Source organism: Rhea americana, unplaced genomic scaffold, assembly GCF_003343005.1.
Source record: "Rhea americana isolate MKP2758 unplaced genomic scaffold, rheAme1 scaffold_759, whole genome shotgun sequence".
In the NCBI taxonomy this organism is placed as follows: Eukaryota; Metazoa; Chordata; class Aves; order Rheiformes; family Rheidae; genus Rhea; species Rhea americana.
In genome coordinates this window covers 1-25,310 of record NW_028186933.1, presented here as the reverse complement: position 1 = coordinate 25,310, position 25,310 = coordinate 1, and the positions used below count along the sequence as shown (strand labels likewise).

The 25,310-nt window shown below is 43.1% G+C and overlaps 2 protein-coding genes and 1 long non-coding RNA gene across 3 annotated transcripts; 1 reads left to right on the top strand and 2 right to left on the bottom strand.

Moving 5' to 3' along the window:
• Positions 1 to 991: 991 nt before the first annotated feature.
• SAMD15 (sterile alpha motif domain containing 15) lies at positions 992 to 8,323 on the bottom strand. Its single transcript, XM_085322255.1, has 3 exons — positions 8,087 to 8,323; positions 7,803 to 7,937; positions 992 to 1,313 (listed from the first exon to the last, which is right to left on the bottom strand). The coding sequence occupies exons 1-3, from the start codon at positions 8,321 to 8,323 to the stop codon at positions 1,047 to 1,049; spliced, it is 639 nt and encodes a 212-aa protein (XP_085178381.1). The 3' UTR covers positions 992 to 1,046.
• A 277-nt stretch (positions 8,324 to 8,600) lies between these two features.
• On the top strand, positions 8,601 to 19,653 carry TMED8 (transmembrane p24 trafficking protein family member 8). Its single transcript, XM_085322256.1, has 6 exons — positions 8,601 to 8,810; positions 10,448 to 10,526; positions 13,113 to 13,227; positions 14,134 to 14,275; positions 14,548 to 14,847; positions 15,545 to 19,653. Exons 1-6 carry the CDS (start codon positions 8,702 to 8,704, stop codon positions 15,760 to 15,762), a joined length of 963 nt encoding a protein of 320 aa, XP_085178382.1. The 5' UTR covers positions 8,601 to 8,701; the 3' UTR covers positions 15,763 to 19,653.
• Positions 19,654 to 23,829: 4,176 nt separating this feature from the next.
• Positions 23,830 to 25,291, bottom strand: LOC146585827 (uncharacterized). The gene is made up of 2 exons (XR_014897918.1): positions 24,719 to 25,291; positions 23,830 to 24,229 (listed from the first exon to the last, which is right to left on the bottom strand). It is a non-coding gene; the product is annotated as an uncharacterized LOC146585827 (long non-coding RNA).
• Between the last annotated feature and the right edge of the window lie 19 nt (positions 25,292 to 25,310).

The window sequence follows — 25,310 nt, the reverse complement described above, 5'->3', positions numbered from 1 at the left end:
AGTCATGATGCAAAGTTGCATCATAAAGTCTTAGCCTAGTTGAGCCTGACTCAACCTCCCTAGGCTTCTGTTGCAGTTTTAACAGGAAACTGAACTACAATTATGTTGTAGTGGCTACAGCTGTCGCTTAAATAACCAAACAGGATCAAGCCCAGTTCTTTTCTTTTCATGGAGGATCTCAAGGAAGTCTTTGTTGCTAGACCAAGTAGTGATGATAATACTCAGGAGCATTTTATCTGTTGAGCCAGGCTTTAATCAACACTTATCCATACTTCCTCGCTGATGATGGTACACACTTTGGATAGGCTGTAAAATTAAAGCCGCACCACCACTATTGTTTATGTGATACTTCTTTCAAACAAAGTGGAGTTAGCCGGGTCTAAATTTACCCAGGACAAATCTTCAGTTCAGCTTACAGTATTCTCTTATGCTTCCTGCCTTTGTTGTGTGTCCCTGTCACGTGTTTCAATACTATTTACTACAATAAACTGCTGCCTGGTCTTACCTCACAGGTAATCATTTCTGCCATCAGGACAGGGATGCTTTGTTTATGTTGTAACTAAAAACTTTCAGAGCACTGACAGCATGAGGCACCACAAATATATACTAATTATTGTATACATCATTTATCTTACATCTAGGTTTAACAGTGAACCAGGTCTGCAAATGCTAAAGTATGGGAGCAGTCTATTCACTTGAGGTGTAGGAAAGTAATTATCAATTGCTGATAATTAAAGCACAGCTCTGATTATCTTTTGTCTTTTTAATCAACTGTGAAATAGCAGACAATGATAGGCAGTAGTATCATGTCTGACTTATGGCTTCTGCTTCACTTAGTTCCTAGAAGCAAAGTAAGGATGGTGATTGCAGAAAAGAGCCAATATAGGGATGTGTTGCTATCAAGATATGGCTAAGAGCAGCAGTGTTCTTGTCTTTAACCTAAAGAAAGTGGAACCGTATCAGCTTGGACAAACTGCAAGGTAATAATGGTATCTATTGCTGGCCCAACTGGGCAATTTAAAGAGATAGAACTACAGTGAGAGGCTCTAATCCTGACTCTGGGTGTTCTGCAACACTGGGAGAGTACCTGCTTCTACCCCCGTCTGGATTTGTTCCAAAGGGGGAACTGTAGCATAGGGCTCCAGCCCTGCTTCTTGGACGAACTGTGAGAAAGTGAGGGTATCTGCTTTCTCTCCCAATTGGGACTTCTGCTCCAGGAAGAGACCCATGTTGTCTCTGTATGGGAGGGCAATGGATCTGCTGAAGAGAGGTTCCTCAATCCCCAGCAGCTCTCGCACGTGTCGTGAAATCTCCTGAAATGTAAGACAAAATACCTGAAATTCTCATTTCACAAGGTAAGAGCTAATACATTCTGTGCCAGAGTAGCAGAGAAAGGAACTGAATTTCTGAATTTTGGAATGTTTTCACACTTGAAGTTGCAACCCAAGCAGGATCTGAACTTATGCACCCAATATGAAACTGTAAAAGCAGAGCAGATGGCTCATTCACCAGATTTACTCTGGGAGATGGCATCACAGTTGCTCACTTTAGTGGTACAAACAGCCTAGCTTTCCTGTTTGCACTTGCAGAACAAACAAGTCATGGTTGAGTGAGTTGGATTCTGCTCTGCTTAATGCAAAAATGATACTACTGTTTGCTAAATTATTGTCAAAAACAGAGTCTATTGATAGAAGATGTGGAAAGACTAACAAAATAATAACCATATTGCTCATTAAGAAAGGTATGGGTGACTGGCTGTCTGAGCCAGCTAGACAAAGAAATGCCAGTGAACAGAGCTTTGCCATTATTTTTGAAATCACTTTTGAGACTATAACCTTGTGATTTGACTGAGACTTTGAAGTATAGTTCACAAGGTTCTACTGGTCTTTCACAGCATTCACTCAAAACCTTCCCCCAATCTCCACTTGGATACCACTTGGTACCCTACTTCGTATGATATCAAAAGAACATTGGACTGATACCTTAAGTGCTTTCGATATCATTTAAAATAGTATGGCAGAATTAAAACTAACAGTTACTTTCTTTGTCCATGATGAGAAGCTTCCACCACATCCAATGAGTAGGGCTTCTCTAACAAACTGCTGTTTTCCTTAAACCGCAAAATATTTCCATCTCGCTGAACTGAAGCTATCATGTTAACTTCTGTAGTAACTGTCTGGGTTTTGGCTGTTTATAGGCTTTTGTTGATATTCCTTATCATGAACTTGATGTGCTTATATGCACAATGGCCTTACCTTTGTACCTGCTCTACCAGGCTCTTGCTGAAAGAGCCAGGTAGGCCACATTCTGCTCTGACTTCTGCAAACTTGGAGTCTATCAGAGATGGCTATAAACTGTGTAGAGTTAAAAAAAGCAAATAAATATTGGGTTAGGGCATGATCTTCAGGAACATCAAGGTTCCACTGAAGTCTGTGAGATGTTCCTAATTCACTTTAAAGCTTCTGAAAACATTACAGAGACAGTCTCATTTCCAAGTTTGCTGGGGTACATTGGCTATTGCTTATCCAGGCCCTGAAGAATTTCTGCTTCCTGAAGAAGAAGAGGTTTTCCATATGATTTCCCTAATCTGTGATTTCTCTAACCACTATGTATTAATGGTAGATATATTACCACCATACATAATTCCAATGTTCCAATTTGAGGGTGAGGCTTAAAAAGTGTGTAAGATGTTTGCCATCTGTGGCAAACATAAATGACTGACTATAAAGGCCAGTGGTATCTGCTTGTACTAAAAAATGCTGTTGTGTTCTTGAAAGGCTGTTCTCTGAGAAACTAAGCATTGCAATTTGATGCCTTCTCCTCCAACCAACAGGCAAATTCTTGGTACTAATCAGTATCTTTTTGTGGTATTTTTCATTTTGAAGTGTTAAGATTGCTCAGCCAGGCAGAAACATACTGGTCAATTTGTTTTTTGCTACTGTAGAATAGGAAAAAAAGCATTCATACTCTAGTTACTAGAGCATAAAGATTTTATCTCTTGATGGTTATTTGAACATCTACCTTGTATCCTATGGGGAAAGCAACTGTAAATTACTATGTTAAAAAATGTTTTTGGCTCTTTAATGGCATTCCCTCTGTGGTTTCCATTACAGAGAGGAAGGAAGGTGATGAAATTTAAGCAAATTTGCTCTAATAAAGAATGGCATCAAAGACTCAGTTCTAGCAGAATCAAATTGTCAAAATAATTTTGTAATTACCCCTTTTAGTCTTGCTGTGGAGGAACTTCCTTATTTTACACATGGAAGAAATGGATGCAAATAGAGGTTCTAGAATTTTCTTTTCTAAATTTCATGTTCAGTGAGCCATTTTGTGCAACAACATTGTTGCATTTTGTGCAACAACCTAAGGCTCCCTGTAAGATGTATAAATACACAATCCACACATGTTCATTTGTGGAATTCAGCCTAATGACATCAAAATAGCTAATACTGAGTTTAAACTGAAAGCAATATAAGACAGATCTTAAGAATTTGGCCTAAAGGGCTTTTCTAAGATCACAGAAATCCAGTGGGAAAACTAGAAGTCAGCAAAGGCCAAGCACTCTCTTTGGCTTTTCAGTCAATGAATTATGTAAAAAAACTACACTGAGCAGCCCTGAAAAAAAAACACCCAGATATCAGCTTCCTTTAAAAACAGATCATTTTTCCTATCTATGAGCTAAAGAATTTTTTCCTTATTCTGTGAAGGGGTCTGCTATTTTAGGAAATATATGTAAGTATTTTGGGTCTGTTTTAGCAGTTTTACTTTCCATAACATTTTCCCTTTGGGAACTACTTGCATGTTTTTGTGAAGTCAGTGTTAATTTCTCAGCCATATACTGAAAAAGAGGAAGAAAAGATGGTCGTGCAACTACAGCAGAGAGATAGTACCTGGGTTTTATTTCTAGGGTTACCTTAGTTCTGTTACATGATTTGGAGTTAGTATTTTTCTCTTTGTCACTATTTTCTTAGAATTATCAGGACCTCATTGGGATGCTGACACTCATTACAGTCACTCTTTTGTTCCAGTCTGAGCTCTTGCAGTCTGGTCTCTAACATCATCTTTCATGAGCCACATTCCAGGTCTGTGCACATAGGCTAATCCGTGTAGGCTCAGAACACTCTGATCATTAAGTGTATGTGTACCTGCTTTGTACTGAGCCTTCTGTTAAAATGCAGTTCCTATTGATCCCATATCGGATTTCCTTCTAATCCTTCCATATTAGCTGACCTTCTGCATCTTTGATGGGGCTTCCTATATAAATAGCTTAAATCAATATGAAGTAGTTTTAACTAGGTTTCTTTTTACAGCTGGAGTTCTAAGACTCTTTTTCTGACCATGAGCCAGTAATGTGCTCTTGTGGCCAAGAAGAACGATATCCTGGGGTGCATCAGGAGGAGTGTTGCCAGCAGGTTAAGGGAGGTGATTATGCCGCTCTACTCAGCCCTGGTGAGGCCTTGCCTGGAGTATTGCATCCAGTTCTGGGCTCCCAGCACAAGAGAGACATGGGGCGGGGGCCCCATGAATGTGGTGGGGGGCCTGGTGATGAAGGATACAGAGAAGGCAGAATTACTGAATGCCTTCTTTGCTTCAGTCTTCACTGCTAAGGGCAGCCCTCAGGAATCTCAGAGCCTAGAGATGAGAGAGAAAGCCTGGAGAAAGGAAGACTTTCCTTTGGTTGAGGAGCATAGGATTAGAGATCTTCTTGGGCAAAATTGAYATTCACAAATCCGTGGGCCCTGATGGGATGCACCAGCAGGTGCTGAGGGAGCTGGCAGATGTTGTTGCCAGGCCGCTCTCCATCATCTTTGAAAGGTCATGGAGAACTGGAGAAGTGCCTGAAGACTGGAAGAAAGCCAATGTCACTCCAGTCTTCAAAAAGGGCAAGAAGAGGACCCAGGCAACTACAGGCTGGTCAGCCTCACTTCCATCCCTGGAAACAGCTCATTCTGAATGTCATCTCCAAGCATATGGAGGAAAAGAAGGTGATCAGGGATAGTCAGCATGGATTCACCAAGGGGAAATCCTGCTTATCCAATCTGATAGCCTTCTATGATGGAATGACTAGCTGGGGAGATGAGGGGAGAGCAGTGGACATTGTGTACCTTGACTTCAGCAAGGCTTTTGACACTGTCTCCCGTAACAGCCTCCTAGGCAAGCTCAGGAAGTGTGGGTTAGATGAGTGGACTGTGGGGTGGATTGAGAACTGGCTGAAAGGCAGAGCTCAGAGGGTTGTCATCAGTAGCACAGAGTCTAGCTGGAGGTCTGTGGCTAGCGGAGTTCCCCAGGGCTCAGTACTGGGTCCCATCCTGTTCAAGTTCTTCATCAATAACCTGGATAAAGGGACCGAGTGCCTCCTCAGCAAGTTTGCTGATGATACCAAGCTGGGAGGAGTGGCTGATAGTCCAGAAGGCTCTGCTATCATTCAGAGACCTGGACAGGTTGGAGAGTTGGGCAGAGAGGAACCTCCTGAGGTTCAATGAGGGCAAGTGCAGAGTCCTGCACCTACAGAGGAATAACTCCATGCACCAGTACAGGCTGGGGGCTGACCTGCTGGAAAGCAGCTCTGCAGAGAAGGACCTGGGAGTGCTGGTGGATGACAAGTTGACTACGAGTCAGCAAGATACTCTTGTGGCCAATGGTATCCTGGGGTGCATTAGGAAGAGTGTTGCCAGCAGGTCGAGGGAGGTGATCCTGCCCCTCTACTCAGTCCTGGGGAGGCCTCATCTTGAGTTCTGTGTCCAGTTCTGGGCTCCCCAGAACAAGAGAGACATGGAGCTACTGGAGAGAGTCCAGTGTAGGGCTACAAAGATGACTAGAGCATCTGCACTATGAGGAATGGCTGCGAGAGCTAGGCCGATTTAGCCTGGAGAAGACTGAGGGGAGGATCTTATCAATGTCTGTAAGTACCTGAAGGGAGGGTGTCAAGGGGATAGGGCTGAACTCTTTTCAATAGTCCCATGCGAAAGAATTAGAAGCAATGGGCACAAACTAAACCATAGGAAGTTCCGCCTGAATGTTAGGAGGAATTTCTTCACTGTGAGAGTGACAGAGCACTGGAAGAGGCTGCCCAGAGCGGTTGTGGAGTCTCCTTCTCTGGAGATATTCAAAATTTGCCTAGACGTGATCCTGTCTAACATGCTCTAGGTGACCATGCTTGAGTGGGGAGGTTGAACTAGATGATCTCCAGAAGTCCCTTGAGCCTCAGCCATTCTGTGATTTTGTGATTCTGTTAAATATAAATACGCTTCTTCAATAGTAAAGAACTACGTTACCCCTTGCTGAGACTTAAGGTTCAGTCCTTTTGAATTTAAAAGAGATTAGACTACAGTTTGTTTGCGAAAGTGGAGAATGCATTTAACAGTAATGTGACCTCAGGACAACCAAAATTACAGTCAATAGCAGATGAAGGGTGCCCTTGCCCAGATAGTGGATCCATCCCTGCATGGTTAAAGATTGTGAAACATCTCTTTTGGAACTGTTCAGCTAAATCCACGCCTTTCTATTTAACTGCTTAACAGGGCATTAATTGTTAGATAACTCTTCCTCAACACTTCTGTAATTTTCTTCTTGTTTCCTAATTTTAAGAGTATGGATAACTGTAACTGCAACAATCAAACAGCAGATTCCAAGCTAGAGAAAGACAAATCATTGTTACTTTCTGTATTTTACACTCTATAAAACATAGACAACATTCCTGCTGCTTCCACAGTCATGTGTAAAGTCTCCTGAAAATAGAGGTCTCCTTTGGCTAAGAGCTGCTTAGGTTGCGGTTCAGAGCTATAATGAAAAGTAAACCAAAATGCCATAATCATATAAGTCAGACATTTTAGTGGGTTCTTAACCATTCTGATGTTGATCTAAACTTCTCAGCACCCATCTCTAATATCTTACAGCACTTCTACTCATTTTAGTATAATTGCATATGTTTTACAAGAGGAGTGTGATTTAATGAAGAATTGTCTACTGCATTTCAAACACTGAGGTTTTTTTGTATCTCCTACTGGCATCCCCCCATAAGGCAATAAAAGATCAAGCTGTTCTCTTCCATCATGGTTCTAGGTAAACCTAAATGAGTATAAAAGGATATAAGTACTACTTATATACAAATATATTACATATGTTTCAAATATGAAGTGCTTCTTTTCTGAACCTTCAAGAAACTTTTGAAGGCCACACTGTAACCCTCATCAGTCCAGTTGGCATAACCATCTGCATTCATTAGAAACAAGATGGAGGTCTGAAAGGTCTACAGGAAAATTACATGCTTATAAAATGGAGAAGTGGCATAGATATGGTTTGCGTTCAGCAGAGTATAAAACAAGGAAGTAATAACACATTGCCTTTCTGCTGCTTGGGATCTGTTGTTCAATTGTTGCAGGTTAAAGTTCATTGTCTTTTTAGAAATTCTACTGATTATATCAAAGAGATTAGCAAGTGGAAAATTACTGAAAATAAATTCTGAGGGAGAATCTAAGAAAGTCACATGCACCTTGTTGAGCAAAGAGGAGCACCATAGGCCAAAAAAAAAAGAAAAAAAAAAAAAAAAAAAAGACTGAACGCTTCTGACGCACTTAGAGCAGACTAATGTCAAGACAGTTAAGAGTTCAGAACTGAAAGGACTCACGAAGGGTAACTGTACGGCTGAGTAAATTTGGCTGTCCAGTTTCAGGCTGAGYCTTTGAACAAACAATTTGCCTTGGTGGACAGCATATCATCTAGCTTCCCTCCAAGCAGAAAGAGTCAGAGCTGGGCTCGGGAGGGTGACGAGGGAGCTACTGGCTCTCCTGCCCAGCCCTCACCTGCATGTGGCCGAAGTCTGTAATGCCGATGGCTGGCAGGTTGGAGCAGTGCACGAAGATGAGGCGGCGGCCGGTGATGTCATTGTCCCTAAAGCACTCCTGGGCAGGGCAGCAGGGGAAAGGCAAATGGGCCCCCTGGTGGCAGGTCGCCCTCGGCTATATACCTCCCCACGCCCGATTAAGAGCCTCCGTTTAAGGATACAGTGAGGCTGCAGGTTTGGAGCTGGTGTCCAGCCGCGGCCAGCAGCCCCCACCCAGAATTGCCCAACGCGGCAGCTCCGCACCTCATACTCGGAGAAGCCGAGCTCCCCCATCCACTGCGCCACCTCCGCCGCGCTCCAGGTTAAGAAGGGGCGGGCGGGCCGCCGCCTCGCGGCCCTGTCGGCCTTCCCTGGCCTCTCGGGTTCCTCGGCCTCCGCCGACCTCTCGAGTCCCTCGGCCTCCCCGGTTGCCTCGGCTTCCCCCGACTCCTCGGGCCCCTCCGTCTCCCCAGGCCCCTCGGGCTCATGGCTCGACGTCATCCTCGCGGCCGCGGGCCTAACCGCGGTGTCATGGTAACGCGTCCTTCCGAGCCGTGGGTTCCCAAGGCGACCGCTACTTCCGGGAGGTACCTCCGATATTCCCCTCCGCCGTCCCCCTGTGGACTCAGAGGATTGGCTCTGCAAAGCTGCTCGAGTCCTACGCCCCTTGGCTTTGCGGAACTCATGCTTGGGCGGCTTCGTTGTCGAGGAGGACGTCTGAGGCGGCAGCAGCGAGACACCGCCTCCTGTCTTGCACGCAGCGGCTCGGCTTTTCCCGCCCCCTACACTCAGGCGTTTCCGCTGGTGGCGATAGCAGCGCGTTTGCCCCACTCGGCTCTTTCCGCCCTCGCGGCTCGCGCCGCCCTAGCAGTCTGGCCCATGTCGAATATGCTGGCCGCCGCCGGCTCCCGGTTCGAGCCCCCAGCGACTGGAGCCCCGGACAGCCCAGCGGCAAAGGCCAGCGAGCGGCGGCGCCAGGCGCCTGCAGGTATGGGGCAAGGGCTCCACGCGGGAGAGGCGGCCGCGGGGGGCCGAGGCACAGGCAGGGCCTGAGCCCGGCGCAGGAGCTCCGCGCTTCTTCCTGGCGCTGCGCCCCTGCTCCAGCTGCGTGGCTCGGCCCGGAGCTAGTGGCCCGGCCCGGTTAGGCTGCGCTGGCGCGGCGCGGGCGGACGGGCGGACGTTCGTGGTGGCGAGCTCTGGCTGTTCCGGTGCAGGCTGTGCCCCCTGCTCGAGGAGCCTAATGGGCTGTGCTGGGGGGCTGCCACGGGGTGCACCCTACCCGGAGAGCCTTAGGGGCTGGAGCAGCACCGCGAGGAATAAACTTAACAGTAAACGTCATCTGTTTTCATTCTTTACAGTGCTTCAAGTTAGCATGGCAAACTCGCTCAGACTTTCCAAAGATTTTGCGGTTACCTAAACTAAAGTATTTGAAGTATTTCAAATGGCTGTTGACTGGGTTAAGCAACACATATGAGAAAACAAATATTTTAGTTTTGGCCTTATGCCCAGGAAGAATGCTGTAGGTTTCATTTTTTCAGTCATTTTGCCTTTTTTCTTGAGGAGATGTCTTATTTCTAGAATTGCTCCTTGTTTATGTGGAAAATACAGTATTCCTTGCAAAAAAAAAAAAAAAAGTCCTTGGATAACATTTACAAAATCGGGTAACTTGGCTACTAGAAGTAGAAGAAGCAATCTGTTGATGTCTAGGGGTACACTGCTACATATATTACCTGCTCTTACATAAAACCTATGCTGCCCGTGACTTGTAAGGGGTCAGCTAACATGTGACTTATATGTTTGAAAGCATGGCAACAGTTCCCTGTGCTTATTTCCTGTAGAAGAAAGGGTAATAATGTGTTTTCCTTCATAAAAGAGGCCACTTCCAGTCAAGAGTTGGAATACTCTGGTTATTCAGTCTCTTGTGTCAACTGTAGGTCTCATGCTTTATGCTTGTAGTCTGGAGATATCTTCCAACTCTGAACTATCTGTGAAACAACTAGGGATAGTAGTACGTACTTTTAGAGAGCTGTAAAATCTGGGGCTTGTCCATGTCTAGTTTACTGCCTTCATGCAATTGGACAGAACTGCAGAGCATGTGCTGCAGTCATGTGGGGACAGAGTTTTGCCAGAGTCTGAGGAAACTCAGAGGAGACTGTCTTGTTAGCAGTAACCTATGAATTCCAATCTATTCAGTGCACTGTGGGAGCCAGTGCAGGATTGCTTTCTCCAGGGCTTTGTCAGCCCAGTTTTAAATGATGAAATTTGGCTTCGTTCTTTGCTCTTGAAGCAGGGTTTGGTGGTTTCTGAAAGAACTCTATTTCTGAGAGTGGTGCTGCACCAAAAATATGCCTTGTACCTTTGTGCTTTGTGGTGTGTGTGTGTGTGTGTGTGTGTGTGTGTGTGTGTTCCCTTCTTACAGTCATTACAGGCAACAAACTTCTGTCTTGCAAGGAGACAGCCTGTAATGTGAAAAGCTTGTTGGCGGCTGTTGGAACAGCTATTGTTTCCATAGTTTTCTGACCTTACAAACATTTGAGTACTGGCTATAGTTTGCCGTACTATCTGCATATTTTTAAAGACTAAAAGTTGTTTCACCTTTTCTCCATATATTCTGCTTACTGCTAGAAAATGAAGATTCAACCCAAAAGACAGAGCCTGCAGATAAGCCAGTTGATTCTTTGGAGTCCAGTACTTCACAGTGCAGGTAGGAAAATATTTTTGTGTGTTGTGACCCATGTGCATGACAGCTTGTTTCACTCCTATCACCGACTGTGTCTGGCAGTTGCTTCAATTGGAGACTGAACTATGTGCTTTTGGACAGGGTGTACTGGTACAGGAGTATAGGAGGAGCTGTTCTTATAGGCTTATGATTATTTTATAAGCTTTAAAACAATGTGTAGCTCATAGCTCAGCTATTAAAACCACAGAATCATTTAGGTTGAAAGGTGCCCTGAAAGGTTATATAGTCAAACCTTGATAAGAGCTAATAAATTTTTGACGGGAAATTGCTCTCTCTATTCTGTCTGAAGGATACTTTAATTATTAAACATTCTCACTGTGTATAATCCCAGGGCAGCTGGGAAAGACATCACCTTTTGCTGTTTCCTTGACAATGTTTTATTCTTCACCCTTTGTCTTCTATGCCCTTGTTCTTCATCTTGTCCTTCATATTACTGACACACCATGTTATCAAGTGTTTGGCTTATTGTCTGTTTGTTGGGCATTTAATACTTGTGGCCTAGTCATTGGATTGGTTACAAGCACTAATACTGTATGCATGCTGTGTGGCTTGCAACTTCAGAAATGTGTGAGCTGAATAGGTGAGGCACTAGGTCACACCACTCAGTAAACCACAACCTTGTTTAAAAAACGAAAAAAGAAAAAAAGAAAAATTTACTAAAACAGCAATTGCAGGTCATCTTGTCCAAATGCTAATGAAATTTTGTATCAGCCTTCTTGACTCCAAACATATATTCTTCCATCTCTCTTTACTATGTCTTCTAATTTTTTTTTTCAAATAAATTAATATAAATTGTAAGCAAAAGGGCCAAAGCAGATGCCAGATACTTGTGGATGTTATGAGATAAATTTGTTTGTTAGATCTTCCTTGAAAGGAAAGGGAGTCATCCAAAAGGGGCATATGAAGAAGAATCAGTTGAACTTTGTCTTTGTAAATCCACTTTATAAAGCTTGTACAGCTCCTTTTAATCTTTGTGTGACATTCTTGGGCTTCAGTGATGTTTGGAGAAAAAGAAAAAATTCTCAAGCTGTCAGATCCTGTGTTGATGGGGAGCATTTTGAGCAGATGTGTACATGGATGGTAGTAAGTGACCAAATAGCCCATCCTTCTTTTCCTGTCTATCTGCTGGCATTTTGAGCATGCTAGCATTCAGCTCATTTGAGCTATTCTTACAGATCTTCTGGTGTATCGTGCCATTTCCAGGAGAGGAAATCACAGCACTGAGAGAATTTTGTTAAGTAAAAAAATGGCTTTATTTCAGGATCCAGCCTCCTCTCCCCATACGAATATAGAGCTGGAAACAAAAGCCACATTTGCCCTGTTCTGATCTCCTTCTTTATGGATACAATACAGAATGTGTCTGAACTAAGTTGTTTCTGTTTCCTTCCCCCTGCTCTCCACTTCTAATTATTTATTTTAAAACTACTCCACACCATATTCATAGCCTGCCCCTTTGCTAATCAGAATATTTCTGATTCCTAAAAGCAGAAATTTCAGGAAATGCACGTGTTTTCCATAACTACTACATTCTCCTGTTTCTAATCTTTTAGACTTAGGCAACTGGCATTGGTTTTGTGCTGCCATGACAGTGGTTTGCTTCTCAAAAATAAGACCGCTTCTATTCTTATTAAAGACCAGGTCACTTCTTATGGCAGTTTCACATAGTACCTAGCAGTATGACAGCAGAAACTGTCATGACATACATTTAAATTTGTTTGAGATAATAACTCTTTCCAACAATAGACAACGTGCAGCAATTTTTTAAAAAAGCAGTTTAGAAGAAAATCTTCAACAGAGAATGAATACCAAGGATGTTTCTTTTCACATTTTTTTCTGCTGTTCAGCTTTATTTTTGTTCTAACATCTCCATCTCCTCTTGTCGCAATGCAGTGCTTGGACTTATTTACTATTATTTTGCTGCCATTGCACAGTTTATGGCTTGCTTGTTGGTACAGCATATTGAATATGATAGATGGACCTGAGTGTCCTCTTTATCTCTTGGGTTTGCTGATAGGAAAGACCTGATGGGCCACTTGAATACAAGGCATTTTCAGGATGGCTTTCAAAACTGTTTTGAATTCTTTCACTGATTCATCTGGCCTGTGATAAGAGATATATATATATATATATATATATATATATATATACATATATACATATATAGATGTCGTATAGTGGCTGACATAGAAGTTCTCCTTTTTTTCAGCAGGAAAGTTACTACTGATTTCTGCAATTAGTATAGCATTAACAAGCTAGCATGTGGTGAGGGGAGTGCTCTTAAGTTACTGCTCTCTAAAGGACAGTAAATAGGGAATGAGCTCACTGAAGTTGCTCCCTCTGGCCACCATGGAAGGAAGACAGAGCTGCCCATGAGGGCAGAACTGGAGTGAAAAGAATCCTTCATTCCAGGTGGCAGGTTATAGGAAGCTTGTTTTCCTCAGTCCATTTGAATTGCAGTCCTGGCATGGAGTGGTTTCTGTGGTGGCTGTGGTCTGCCCCTTGTATCCTGAGTTTAAATACTGAATTGAAAATGCTCTCTTCCTCTGAGAGGTCGCAGATTGGGTCACTTGCACAGGATTTGGAGGAAGAAGATGGCGCTCTGGAGGACCGGGAAGTAACTGAATTGGAGGACAAGCTGGCTGACATAATCCATTCCCCCGAAGAGGTAGGTGGAGACTCTTTACATCAAAAAGCAAGGAAAGAGGTGCAGCAACAATTCTTCTATTTTATCGCTGTGCTTATGGCTGTGGGACTGAGGCTTCAAGAGCTGTGTTGAGACACGGTAATATCAATGTAGTTTCAGTTATATTTCTTCTATACGTTAGCAAGGGGAAAGAGTTGTCAGTCTGGCTTGTAAAATCCCTCTTGTACCTTGGGCTAGGCTTTGCTCCCTTGCTGTTTTTTGGCTCATTAAGGCCTCAAGGTTGTTCTCACCTTCTACCTTTTGTCTGAGACTTCTGGGAACTCTCTTGGGAATTCACTTTTAGTATATTTATTGAAGAGGGAGCTGATGAGCTTTTTTTGTGAGCAGCCAATAACAAATACAGCCAGGAAAACCTGCACAGGTTGCACCTGGCTCAGGAGCTGTGTGTTTGCATGTATGAGGAGAGAATTGTAACTAGGACATGGCAAATGTCAGTGCAATTGTGGCTGCAGTCAGAAGCTGACAGAGTGAAAGGACTGTCCCTGAAGAGAGAGTATCTTGGGAAGGCTCTCTGAGAGTAATCAGCTAAATTTGGAAGGCAGTTGCTTTACTAGCAATAACAATTAACTTAGGTAGATAACCAGATGTACCTGCCCAGAGAGACTGCCTCCTGGGGAGGCCGAGGTATTGTATAATATGCAACATCAGTGTGGTGCCCGACTTCAGAGTTCGTAGCCTTGGTGTTGTGGGGGAAATAATGCACAGATGTGCATCAGAGCCAGCCAGTTCTTTTGTTACTGTAACAGAAGCTCCTGCAGAGCTGACTGGGCTTTCAAAAGATGCCTGGATTACTAACTAGTTGTTTTAAATCCAGTTCAGGACTCTTACTGTGATGGTCTCTGACAGTTGCTTATGTGCCTTATGCAGGAAGCTTTTGTTCGGATGACCAAGTACCATGTCCTTCAAGGAGCAGGGGATATAGTCATGATTCAGTCGGATCACACAGGTGCTGTGGATATCCTTTCAGCTGAGCTGGAGACTGCAGACCTCCTGGGGGAGCAGAGGAAAGGTGAGGCCTGAAAGGGAAGAACTTGTTAGGTGACTCGGGTTGATTTTGAAGCATCAGAACCAGAAAAGTGCAGAGGCTGTCTTGCAGGCACTACTGACTCCTGCTGGAAATGAGAGCTTATGGCTAGCAAGTGCGAAAACTTCACATCCAAGGTTTCTGAGAGCAGGCTCTGGAATGCAAGAATCTTATCAGGAATAACTTCACTGTTTTCAGATAACAATTTGCCAGTAAAGACAAAGCCATCAGCTCATCTTATTTTTCCCTTCTCTCAGCTCAGTCTTCCCCTCTGGCGCCACCCACAACTTGGACCACTGAGAAGATGAAGGAATTCAAAGCCAAGATGGGAAAGGAGAAGAATGGCCGGATGGTGGTGAAGCGAGGCGAGGTGGTGACAGTCCATGTGCCAACCCATCCTGATGGGAAACGTGTCTGCTGGGAGTTTGCTACAGATGACTACGACATTGGATTTGGAGTCTATTTTGACTGGACTACAGTTACTAGCACTGCCATTACTGTGCATGTCAGTGAATCCAGTGATGAGGAGGATGAAGAGGACGAGGAGGAAATTGAAGGTACTGGTGCAGAGCTTATAAGGGTTAACTTGTGGAGCTTGTTGCCTTGCTACTGAGAGCATCTGTCAAATGCTGTAATTTCCACATAATTTGTTTACTCAGCCCATTTGTTATTTCTACAGCCTTTGGAATTATCAGTTATGCTGTGACGAGAAAGCATTTAGCATTTCCTGCTTCAGCATATGTTAAAGGCTGTCCTCCAAGAACATTCTTAAATGCAGGGTCTGGTATCTGAAAGATATTTTGCAGGGACTTGTTCTCTTTGAGGTATCCCAATGGAGAAATGAATTGAGTACATGTAGAAACAATGAAGTTATTGCAAAGACCCTTCTGAGCTTTCTTTTGCCCCAAGTTAGTATCCACTGGATGACTCTAAGGAGAAATTGTTGTGGTGTGAGTAAAAGTAGTCATGTGTCTAAAAAGTATCAGCAGGGAGAGGAGGCCAGGCAGGTGGATGGCCACTGACTCATCGGTATTCCCCAAAACTGGTTTTCGATGCATTTGTCACAGCAAGGAAAGCTGAATTCTGTGAGCAGAGGTCAGGGCTCAGGGCAGATATTACATGTAATGCTATTGTAGTCAGCATTTCTTGTATCTGCATGCCTGTGGTTTATTCTGGGACTTGTTGATCATTTTCTAGACTGCCTGATAGCTTTACCGGCTCTGACTTATTTATTGTGTCTTCTCTCCTATTTAGGACTTGTCCCTGTTGGTGATGTGGAAAGGGGCTCCAAAAGCTATCTGTGGAACCGCTATGGGGAGATCATGCCTGTGTATCGGAGAGACAGCCATCGTGAGGTGCAGGCAGGCAGCCATGACTACCCAGGGGAGGGCATCTACCTCCTCAAATTTGATAACTCCTACTCTCTCCTCCGCAATAAGACTCTGTTCTTTCACATCTATTACACCAGCTGAAGGAATGGAGGGGGCAGGGACAGCAGGCAAGTAATGGTGAGCATAGCAGGCTGCCACCCAGCCCTTGTACTCCCTAATGGGCACTGCTGTGTTACAGAGTCAAGGCACAATTTTGCCAGCTCTTCTCCAGATACAGACTGGCTTTTCCCCTCACATTCCTTCCCGGCTGACCCAGTGAAGAAGATAGTTGTTTCTGCCTGATTGTCCACRGGCAACTGCTCTTTTGGTAAAACCTCAGGAGGCCTGGTCTGTACAGGCATCAGGCTGGGACGCTTCGTCACAGCCAGTAAATGTTCAGAGGCCAGGTTCAGGTGGTTGAGCTTCTTTCTGTTGTGCTAGTACAAAATGAAGTCAAAATATTCCTTGATTTGTTACTGTTTTGTAGATAACTTTTCAGACTCTGCTGCATCTGTGTCACTAGAGGGCGGCTGTTGGCCAAAATGAGGCAAAGCATGACTAGCTGGTCACCTAACCACTGACAATCTTATCACTTACCACCGCTACATGTCACCACCAGGCAGTGCTTCATTCCATCACTAAGTTGTGTGGGGATGCAGTGTGGCCAGTGACAGCCTCTTTTGCAGTGGCCAGGTCATGCTACAGTAGCCAGGCCCAAAATGATGTAGTACCTGTGTGTTTGTACAGTGTGTGGTGGTGAGGGGTATATGTAGGGATCTACAGGAAGATTTTCCTGTGGAGTGGGAACTGGATGTTATATCTACTGATTACAGGGATATGTAGGTGATTAAAACTTCAGTGGCCACAAAGAGTTTTCTTTGTAATTCAGATGTGAAGTGGAAGAAAAGACTTACTGCAATGCTGAATAAATACAAAACCAGCAAGCAGATTGGGATACAACCAATAAATATACAGTAGATGCTTCTTAGTAGCAGCATATTGATTCACGGGTATTGTTGCCAGCTGCGTAATATAGTAAGGAAAATGTTCCCCAGGAAAGTGTAACTTGTCAGCTGCTATTGCTATTACAAACTATTGTTAAAAAAGAACATCTGCTCAGAAGCTTAAGGTGTGGGATTTAATCAATCTTTTCTATAAGCTAGAATCAGCAAGGCTATTGCTAACCCTCACCGTGTGGTAAAGCACAGAATTCCTTGGCATGTTTTGATGGCTAGCAATGGCGTCAGTGATCACTTTCAGCTCAAGTGTTGGCAGAGTTGAACAAGGATTAACTTAATCCTTCAGAGATGATTTTTTAAGTCACATTTATCTGTATCTTACTATAGTTCATTTTTTATTTTAATACTTAATTGTTCTATTTTTTAAGAATACTGTTGTATTTTCATTTTGCAGAGATGCAAAATGGCTGTTTGCATGGTGATTCTAGTAGAGTTCTAAGCTTTATTTTTAAGTCCTCCAAGTAATGCAGCTCTACCTGGTCTACTCCCTTGGAGAGGGAATGAGGGAAAAATGACTTTTGGGTAGTGTGACTTCAAGGTGGACAAAAGAGGGTTGGATACTGGCAGAGGGAGACACTTGAGGTTCATAAGGGGCTAGACAAGATAAAGGATGTACACTCCAAGCTGCATGGGGAGCCCTGGGAATCGTGAACTGGGGTTGCCAATGAGAGACTGCTGCAGACACAGGTCAGACACCTAGGCAAGAGTTGACTTACTGTTCTTAAAGGCCTCTTAAATCTACTAGAGCTATTTTCTTATCTCACCTATTCTAACCTTGAGCAACTTCTACCTACGAAGCAGCTAGATGTTGTTGACAAAATGGAATATACATGCCTGGCTCTGGGAATTTGGTCAGTATGTAGTTTCACATGTTGGGCCTGCTATTATGTAGTCTGCCAGTCGCTGACTCCTCACTGAATATTCCACAGGTGTTCTCCCTACAGATAGTTAAAGCCAAAGACTTCACCCTCCTAAGAGGGCTGCATATTTCCTATATTTTAATGCTCTGCAATTTTCTCTGTAGTAAGACACTTAACTTCCTCTCCTTATGTATTCACTGCCCTGAAGCACTTAGTAGGTAAAAAAGATGAGAGTAAGTACGGTAAAACAGCCCAAGCTGGTCTTCCTCAGCAGAAAGAGTGAAAATACAAAGGATGTTGGCTGGAGCACAGTGACTTTCTGGGTGAGGCAGAGAGCAGGGTTGGTCAGGATAAGGAGCAGGATAGTTGCTACTCTGCACCCTGAGATGGGGGAGAAAACAGCCCCCTTTCTCAAGGGAAAGAGAGAGTGAAGTAACCCAGCTAGGATGAACTGCAAAGCTGCCTTATTCAAGCAGGGGCAACAATGGGAGAATCCACAGGGAGGTAAAACAGGGCTTGTTGGTGTCTGTGCAAGTAAGGTGCTCTTTCATTTAGCAGCCAAGTCAGGAATATTTGTTTGTTTAAGCCCCTCTTGGGGGAGATGAAAGACCAAGTTGTAGTCTTTGTACAGCACTTGAATCAGGCCTGAGCAACTTGGGTAAGGCTCTCCCCTTTTCTCATCCTTTGGCTATCAGGTTCTTAGGCACTAGACAGAAAAGACACTTAGCCAATTTCTGACTAAAATTTCAGAGCTCTCATTAACTGCCTTTGGTCCTTTGTTATATGCTCTGGAGAGCCTGCATGCACTTCTTGGGTAAACACATGATGTGTTGTGTGGCACCTAGTCTGCTATCTAATTTAGGTGTTATTTATGGCAAAGGAAACTTTGATCTGTACATACATTAGATATTCTAGAATTACTGATCCTGAATTGCACAGCTTACTGCAAGCTAATGAGTTACCGCCAGTAAAAACTTCCTGTTGTGTTGTGTCTCCCTGTTGATAATTTTTAACTCCTTTCCTCTGCCCTCCCCCCTGTCCTGTGCATCATAAGCTGTCTTTTGTTCATATCAAAGTTGCAAATAATTTTGTCATGTTGTAAGAAATTGATAAAGCCTGCTTTGCAATTAATTTTGATCACTTGTTTAAACAAATAATATGCACCAGTTATCAAGCCAATAGTGGGTTTAGCTAAGATAAGTTGCCCTATAGATTGTAATCTTACTGCTCAGTTCTAGCTTTATGAAGTGTGGACCAACCTTTTTATGAGGCTCAGGTCATTTATTCTGATCTGTCCAAATCTCTTAGTCTTTTTGACTAAAGCCAAATAGCAGCACTGAATATAGTGTGTCCTCCTAATCATAGAATCGGTAAGGTTGGAAGAGACCTCCAGAGATCATCTAGTCCAACCCCCCTGCTAAGCAGGGTCACCTAGAGCGTGGTAGACAGGGTTGCATCCAGGTGGGCCTTGAAGATCTCCAGAGAAGGAGACTCCACAACCTCTCTGGGCAACCTGTTCCAGTTCTCTGTCACTCACAGTGAAGAAATTCTTCCTCACGTTCAGGTGGAACTTCCYGTGCTTCAATTTCTGCCCATTGCCTCTTGTCCTGTCACACGGGACAACTGAAAAGAGTTTGTCCTCGTCCCCTTGACACCCTCCCTTAAGGTACTTGTACACATTGATAAGATCCTCCCTCAGTCTTCTCTTCCCCAGGCTAATGAGATGTATGTGATTGTCCTGAAAACATGCTGTACCCATAGCTRTGCTTGCTGCATTGGAACAGAAAGATTTTGAAGTGTGTTATTTCACTGCTTATGCTTCCCAGAAGTACCTGGTACCTCATATAAAGATAAAATAGTTTTAGATATAGAATATTTCATCTGCAGGAAACAAGCTTCACAATTGTACAGGTTTATTCTTGGTTTTGTTTGCTTTTTAATTTCTGTGTTACATGAACTTGCTGTTTCTCTATTATTTAAATATCCAAGTGACAACTTCTCTCTGGAAGAATATATAGTGTTTATTCGTTTTCTGATAAATCTAATAGCTTATCTGTACAACTTTGATTAACAGCAGCAATTCCCATTCAAAATCAAAGACACGGTTCAAAGAAGTAATCTGCCTGCTTCTCATGTATCTCTTTTCCTGCCTTCTCTGTCTCTTAGATTGCATCTGATCCTGCTATTTTGCTGGAACGATATAGGGAACCTTTCTTATTTTAATTGGAGACCTATAGAAATAGACTTTTGATCTATGTGGACAAATTAACCAAGAAGGCAGCTGCACTTCAGAGATGGAACTCCTTCCTCTAGAAAGGAAAATTCCCTATTACTTTCTCTGGGGGAAGACAGGTTTTTAAAATGTGCTTTTTTCTCGCTGTAAATTGTCTGGAAATGCAAAAAGGTCAATCGGTGAAGAAGCTTCTTTCGCATTTTGCAAAGTATCTTTTTATTTGTTTGTTTTTTAATTTGAGTTTGCTTTCATGGAAGCATAATTCTTTTTTTTTCCATTTTGTTTTGAACTTTTCCTCTTTAAGTTTAGGAGTAAAACTAGTATATTCAACCAGAGGCATAGGGCAATCCCGCAACGTAAGACTTGCATAAAAATCAAGTTGTATAATTGTTTGTTTACAATAATGGAAACTTTATAACAATTTGTTGGGCCTTTTTTAATATTGAAAAGGTCATATACTACCCTTTGCTTTCTCTTTTTTTTTTCTCTCTCTGTAGAGTTTAAATTTTATGTGTTTCACTGAGGATTGAGAGCTTAAAATTGCTTAAATCAATCTGTTTGTACAAATTTAATTTATTCTCAAACTCTTTAGAGGCCTATAATATGGACTTCTTGGAAAGGTTACTGGTGTCATATTTAGACTAGTGGAAAATTAATGTTTGAGACCATTTAATCTTCATTATTTGTAACAAGCTTTTTAAGTGTACAGATAAAATGAAAATRCATGTTTAGTTAGATCTAAGGAGAGAAAGAGCTTAGTTTTCTGACTTCAGGTGCTAAGAAGAAAGTTGAGTTACTATGCAACTTAATCTAAATGATAACCATGCTCCTTTCTTTTTTGCTATGTTCACTTACCTCTTTGAAAGTGTGTGTGTGCATGTAACCCTCATTCATGGCCTGCAATGGATCAGTTACACAAAGCAATTATTGGGGTGCTGGACCTGGTAAGGTTGAGTTAGAGATAGAGGGGAACCTTGTCCCATCACTAGCTGCTGAAAGAAGTATCCACCCTTGTGGGGAATAAGGGTGGAAAGGGGATCCCTAAATGAGTTCATTTTTATCGCCATTGTTTATATTCTTCCTTCTTGTCTCACTGCCTTTACTAAAGCCACTCTACAGAGGATTTATCACAAGATGCCTTAGGAACAAAGTGCATGTCTGAAATAAGAGCCATAAATGTCATTAATCCAAGGTATTTTTTCTCCTTGTTTCTCTCTCCTGTTTGGGTAGAGAGGAGGCACTTCCTAAGGTCAGGTAAGGAGAGCCCCTACAGGTTGTTTTTGGAGATTAAAGCTTTTTAATAGATTGCCTTGTTGCTGAAAGATGAGTAGTAGAATATAGTGTTCCAATTTGCAGGTACCGTAGAACATTTGCCTTTGAAAATTATATGGGGCTTTTGATATGCCAAGCCTGAGGACCAATGGAACACTAGCTAAATCAGCATTCCTTGTGGCCATTCACATTGTGGGCAGCGTGTGCTTATGTGTTGTAAGACTGAATGAAAGACCAAAGCAACAGAGAATTTTTGACATAAATGTGGGAGAAAAATGACAATTTCTCATTTTTTTGGATCTGGGAGAACACTGGATATATTTATTAATGTCATGTAGATCTACATCTGAATTGGTAGAATGGAAAATTGAGAACCGATACTGTTAAAAACATTGGCTAATTATACTGTGAAAGAAACTAGAAGTTTAGCAGGAATCAAAATGATAGGTCACTTATCCGAATAAGTGGATTTTCAATAAATACTAACTAAACTTTTAAAAGGTACATAAAACTTCAGAGTTCAAACACATCTTGTTATGAAGAGAGCTTCTGGTGGGAGTATTCCACATTTGCCTCCAAAGAGTCTCTTGCACCTTTTTCTGAAACACCTGGTGCTGGCAGCAGTTGAGGACAGAATATCAGACTAAATGGATAGTGAATCTGACTCCCTTTGGCATTTCTGCATTCTGTTCTCAATTTTACATGTTTCTCTCAAATGCGTCGTCTCAAGAAATATGCCCTTTATAAGGCAGGGAGAGGAAGGCTTTTATGATTCTTGAATGAATGCTGTCTAGTTTGAGCCCACCTGTTACTGATGAGTCAAATCCCTTGGGCAAGAAGCTGGATACCAGCCATTTAGCTTACAGCTAAGAAGGCTTTGTCAAGCAATGACCTTAAAGTTTAGTAGCTATTTTTGAAAACTTTAATGGCTGGAGAAGGTCTCCCAGCAATCTCTAGGATGCCCTCATGACTGCCTGCCCTCTTCAGAATGAAGCAATCTGCCCTTGACTCGCTGCTCCGAACTGCTTGCATAGTCTTTCAATGGTGAGTGTCTGGTCATACCTTTCTGAGACCTGTGTTGTTGTGAACTGTAATGGTTGTCTGTCAGTCCTAGTCTATGTGAAGTGAATATTTTTGATGTCCTGTAATTTCAAATCTAAGTTCTCTGTGTTGCCCTGCTGCTTTTCATAACCTCCCAAGATAAGAGCTTTAAATGGAGAAGAGGATATTTTAATAAGATGTAACACTGAATGTCTTGCCAAAAGGCACATACGAAGACTATAGTGTGCTTGCATTCCTTCTAGGCTTGGTTTGTGTTGTTTGTGTTAGGGCTGATTTATAATAGTGTCTTGGAACCTATCCTCTTTAAATAAACTTTTCACTGTGCAAACAAGATTTTTATCTTCTGTTAAAGCAAGCGAGTGTTTTCAAATGGAAAAAAACTGAACTACGGAATCCCTACAAAACAAGAACCCAGTTAAACTTTTTTCTGTCTGCTAAAAATGACTTGCTGAGGTTTTTTTTTTAAATTCTTTGCATTCTCTGGAAGAGTTAAGAATGTTTGAAGAACAGGAGAGAAATGAGCAAGTTGCCAAGTTCTTCCTTGTGGGTGACACAGATGAAGTTATATTGCCTTTCCCTCTGGTGCTTAATATTGGCACTTTTCACCTCTAGATTTAAAGGATTAAAAATCTCTCTTCAGATATCTATGGAAAGTTTCCCGTTCATAGTTTCCTTATAGTTGCTTGCTCATGAGGATTATCTCTTATCATTATCTATGGATAAGACTGTATTTAAATAGCTTGAAGAAAGAGTGTTCAGGGAAGGGTTGATTGCTGTTCTTGATCACTGGGGAGATAAAGGATCAAGCATGAGAGGCCTGTGAGCATTGCCCTCTTAGGGCTGCTGGATATACAGCATCAGACTGTCAGAAATTCCCTCCCGTATCCCTGGCTTGCTATCTGGACTTAGATACCAAAGTTACCAGTGGGATCTTAGCTGAGCCTGCACAGGATCATGGATAGTCACAAGCTTTAGTTTCCCTTCTTGCCCTACAGGTTTTTGGGCTGTCATCCCAGGGTGCTCTCAGCTGTGAAGGTGACTCAGGTGTTTGGTTTTATTTGGGATGAGTGGAATGGGATTTGGTTGCTGCCACTTGGAAGTTCTTCACAGTGAGAGTACCAGCATGGTTCTGGCTTGGAGGGAATCTGGGGTGAGGTTCCCTTGGGACATGGTTTGCAGCTGAGAACCAGGAAAGCATCTAGAGCAGAGTCTGAGAGTAGGAAAAGGAAGAAAACACCATTGTTTTCAGCATAAGGGAGTGAGCTGGTTGCCTTGACTCAGTGACTGTGACATGGCCACCTAGCTTTGCTCCAGACAGACCTTTACTAATTCTGCAAGTTGGTGGGACAAAGGGAAGAGGTACCTGGCTATTCCAAATAATAATTTTCTTGTCATTGCAAGGTGGGGCAGAGTTGCTGACAGCTGGCTCTAGCAAAAACAATGGGATCCAGCAATAATCTCTTCTGTCAGGGTCTATCCCTTAGTGTTTATATCCATGGCATTGACAATGCCATAGCTTTAAGGCAGGTGCCAAGGACAAGCAGGCTTACTGGATCAGCAGCACATTGCCACAGTCATTCTCTGATGTCCTTTCCATGGCTGGTGGAAAGGAGAAGCCTCGGGGCGGGGCGGGGGGGGGGGCATCTAGAATTGGCTAGATGACCCATACATGTTTTTGACTATGTTCCCTAATCTAAAACCATACAAAATGGGCTTCTAATAGTTATGGATGCTTCTCTTTTATTCTGCTTCATGGAGAGATATAAAATAGAAAAACATAGTCAGAAGTAGCTGCGATCTTTCCAGCACAGTGATAGCTCTTTTGAGTCATGCAGGCTACTTCTGGAGCAACAGGGCTTTCCCTCTGTCCTTCCTTCATTCCATTCAGGTGACAATGAGACGTGAGTATTTCCTGCTGGCACTCAAATCCTCCTCAACCTTTAGCTGTTGTCCTCTTTGCCACTCCAGCTTTCTTGATTTAATGTGTAAAAGGGCTTTAAGCTCGCAGTTCTGCAGGGGTATCTGGCTGCCGGGATGGATGGCTTGCTTTGAATGCTTCCAACTCTAGGAGAGCTTTATTGATTCTGGTTATCGTGGGATATGGAGCCAGGTCCACTTTGTATCTGCAAAGGGAAAAAAAATTATCAGGTACTCAGCTGGACAGCGAGTGCAGCTGTGTACAGGGCAAAGCACTGTGCTGTACCTGCCTAGTGTGCGAGAATCTCACAGCTGAAATATGTTTACATTAAGAGAAAGGGTAGATTCTTGTAAATTTAAAAATAAAAGCTAGAGGAAAGCTTAGTTAGCTCTTCTCTTTCACTAGGCTTTTCTGCAGTGTTCAGCATACAGTAAGAATGCACTATGCTTTCTTCCCTAATGATGACTACCTCCTGGGAATTACACAGACCCTACTTGCACAGGGTATGTGTTCTCTACAAATTCAGTCAGACTGCTCTTCCCCCTCTGTGTGCAGTGTAAATACAGGGCAAAGAGGAGGGAGGATGTGGAGTGTGGACAGCCTTAGGTTTTCTAGGGACACAGATTAGCTTTCACTCCTGGAGCCTCTGGGAAGACAGTCTAGCCTCTTGTTCCTCAAGCTTAGCCTTTATTACCTTTCAGCATTGAAAACTTGAGGCACTAAGCACAAGTCAGCGATGGACACCTGCAGTGGAGCAGAGAAAAAGGGTCAAAGTAATCCAGAGCCTGTCCCGTCACCCTCCACTGTGGTGGCAGGCTTTGACAGCACAACAACTGTTACTTTATCAGCCAGTAGCATTTGATAAGGTTTTCCATGCATTTCTGGGGTGAAGAGAGGACTTTTCATGGCAGCCCCATCTTTTAATCAAGCGTTGAAAATACCTCAAAGGTGCAAGGACACGAACCTCATAGGAGTCACTAGTACAAGAAGCCATCAGCCTGTAGGAAGCTTCCTATTTACAAGCTGATTGTAGCAACCTCAGCAACATTGYGCTTCCATTGCAACTGCCACTGAGCAAATAAGTCTTGCTGGTAGGCTGCAGAGGAAGGAGATGGCGGGGGTAGTGATGGTGGTTGCCAATGAGTTTGTAATGGCGGGGGGAAAGATGAGTAAGTCTTGCTTGTTTGGACTGGAGGACCATCAAGCAGCTCCAGGCAAGATCAAGACCTGTTGTGTGCTAGGCCTTTGCACACACACTCAGGGACACACAATCTGAAAAAAACTAA

What these genes read in the sequence shown, in the direction of transcription:
- SAMD15 (XM_085322255.1), bottom strand. Translation starts at nt 8,323, where the DNA reads ATGACGTCGAGCCATGAGCCCGAGGGGCCTGGGGAGACGGAGGGGCCC. An exon ending in TCGGCTTCTCCGAGTATGAG is followed by an intron (nt 7,938 to 8,086) that starts GTGCGGAGCTGC and finishes ACCTGCCACCAG; the next exon opens with GGGGCCCATTTGCCTTTCCC. An exon ending in CAGACTTCGGCCACATGCAG is followed by an intron (nt 1,314 to 7,802) that starts GTGAGGGCTGGG and finishes CTTACATTTCAG; the next exon opens with GAGATTTCACGACACGTGCG.
- TMED8 (XM_085322256.1), top strand. Translation starts at nt 8,702, where the DNA reads ATGTCGAATATGCTGGCCGCCGCCGGCTCCCGGTTCGAGCCCCCAGCG. An exon ending in GCGGCGCCAGGCGCCTGCAG is followed by an intron (nt 8,811 to 10,447) that starts GTATGGGGCAAG and finishes GCTTACTGCTAG; the next exon opens with AAAATGAAGATTCAACCCAA. An exon ending in TCCAGTACTTCACAGTGCAG is followed by an intron (nt 10,527 to 13,112) that starts GTAGGAAAATAT and finishes TTCCTCTGAGAG; the next exon opens with GTCGCAGATTGGGTCACTTG.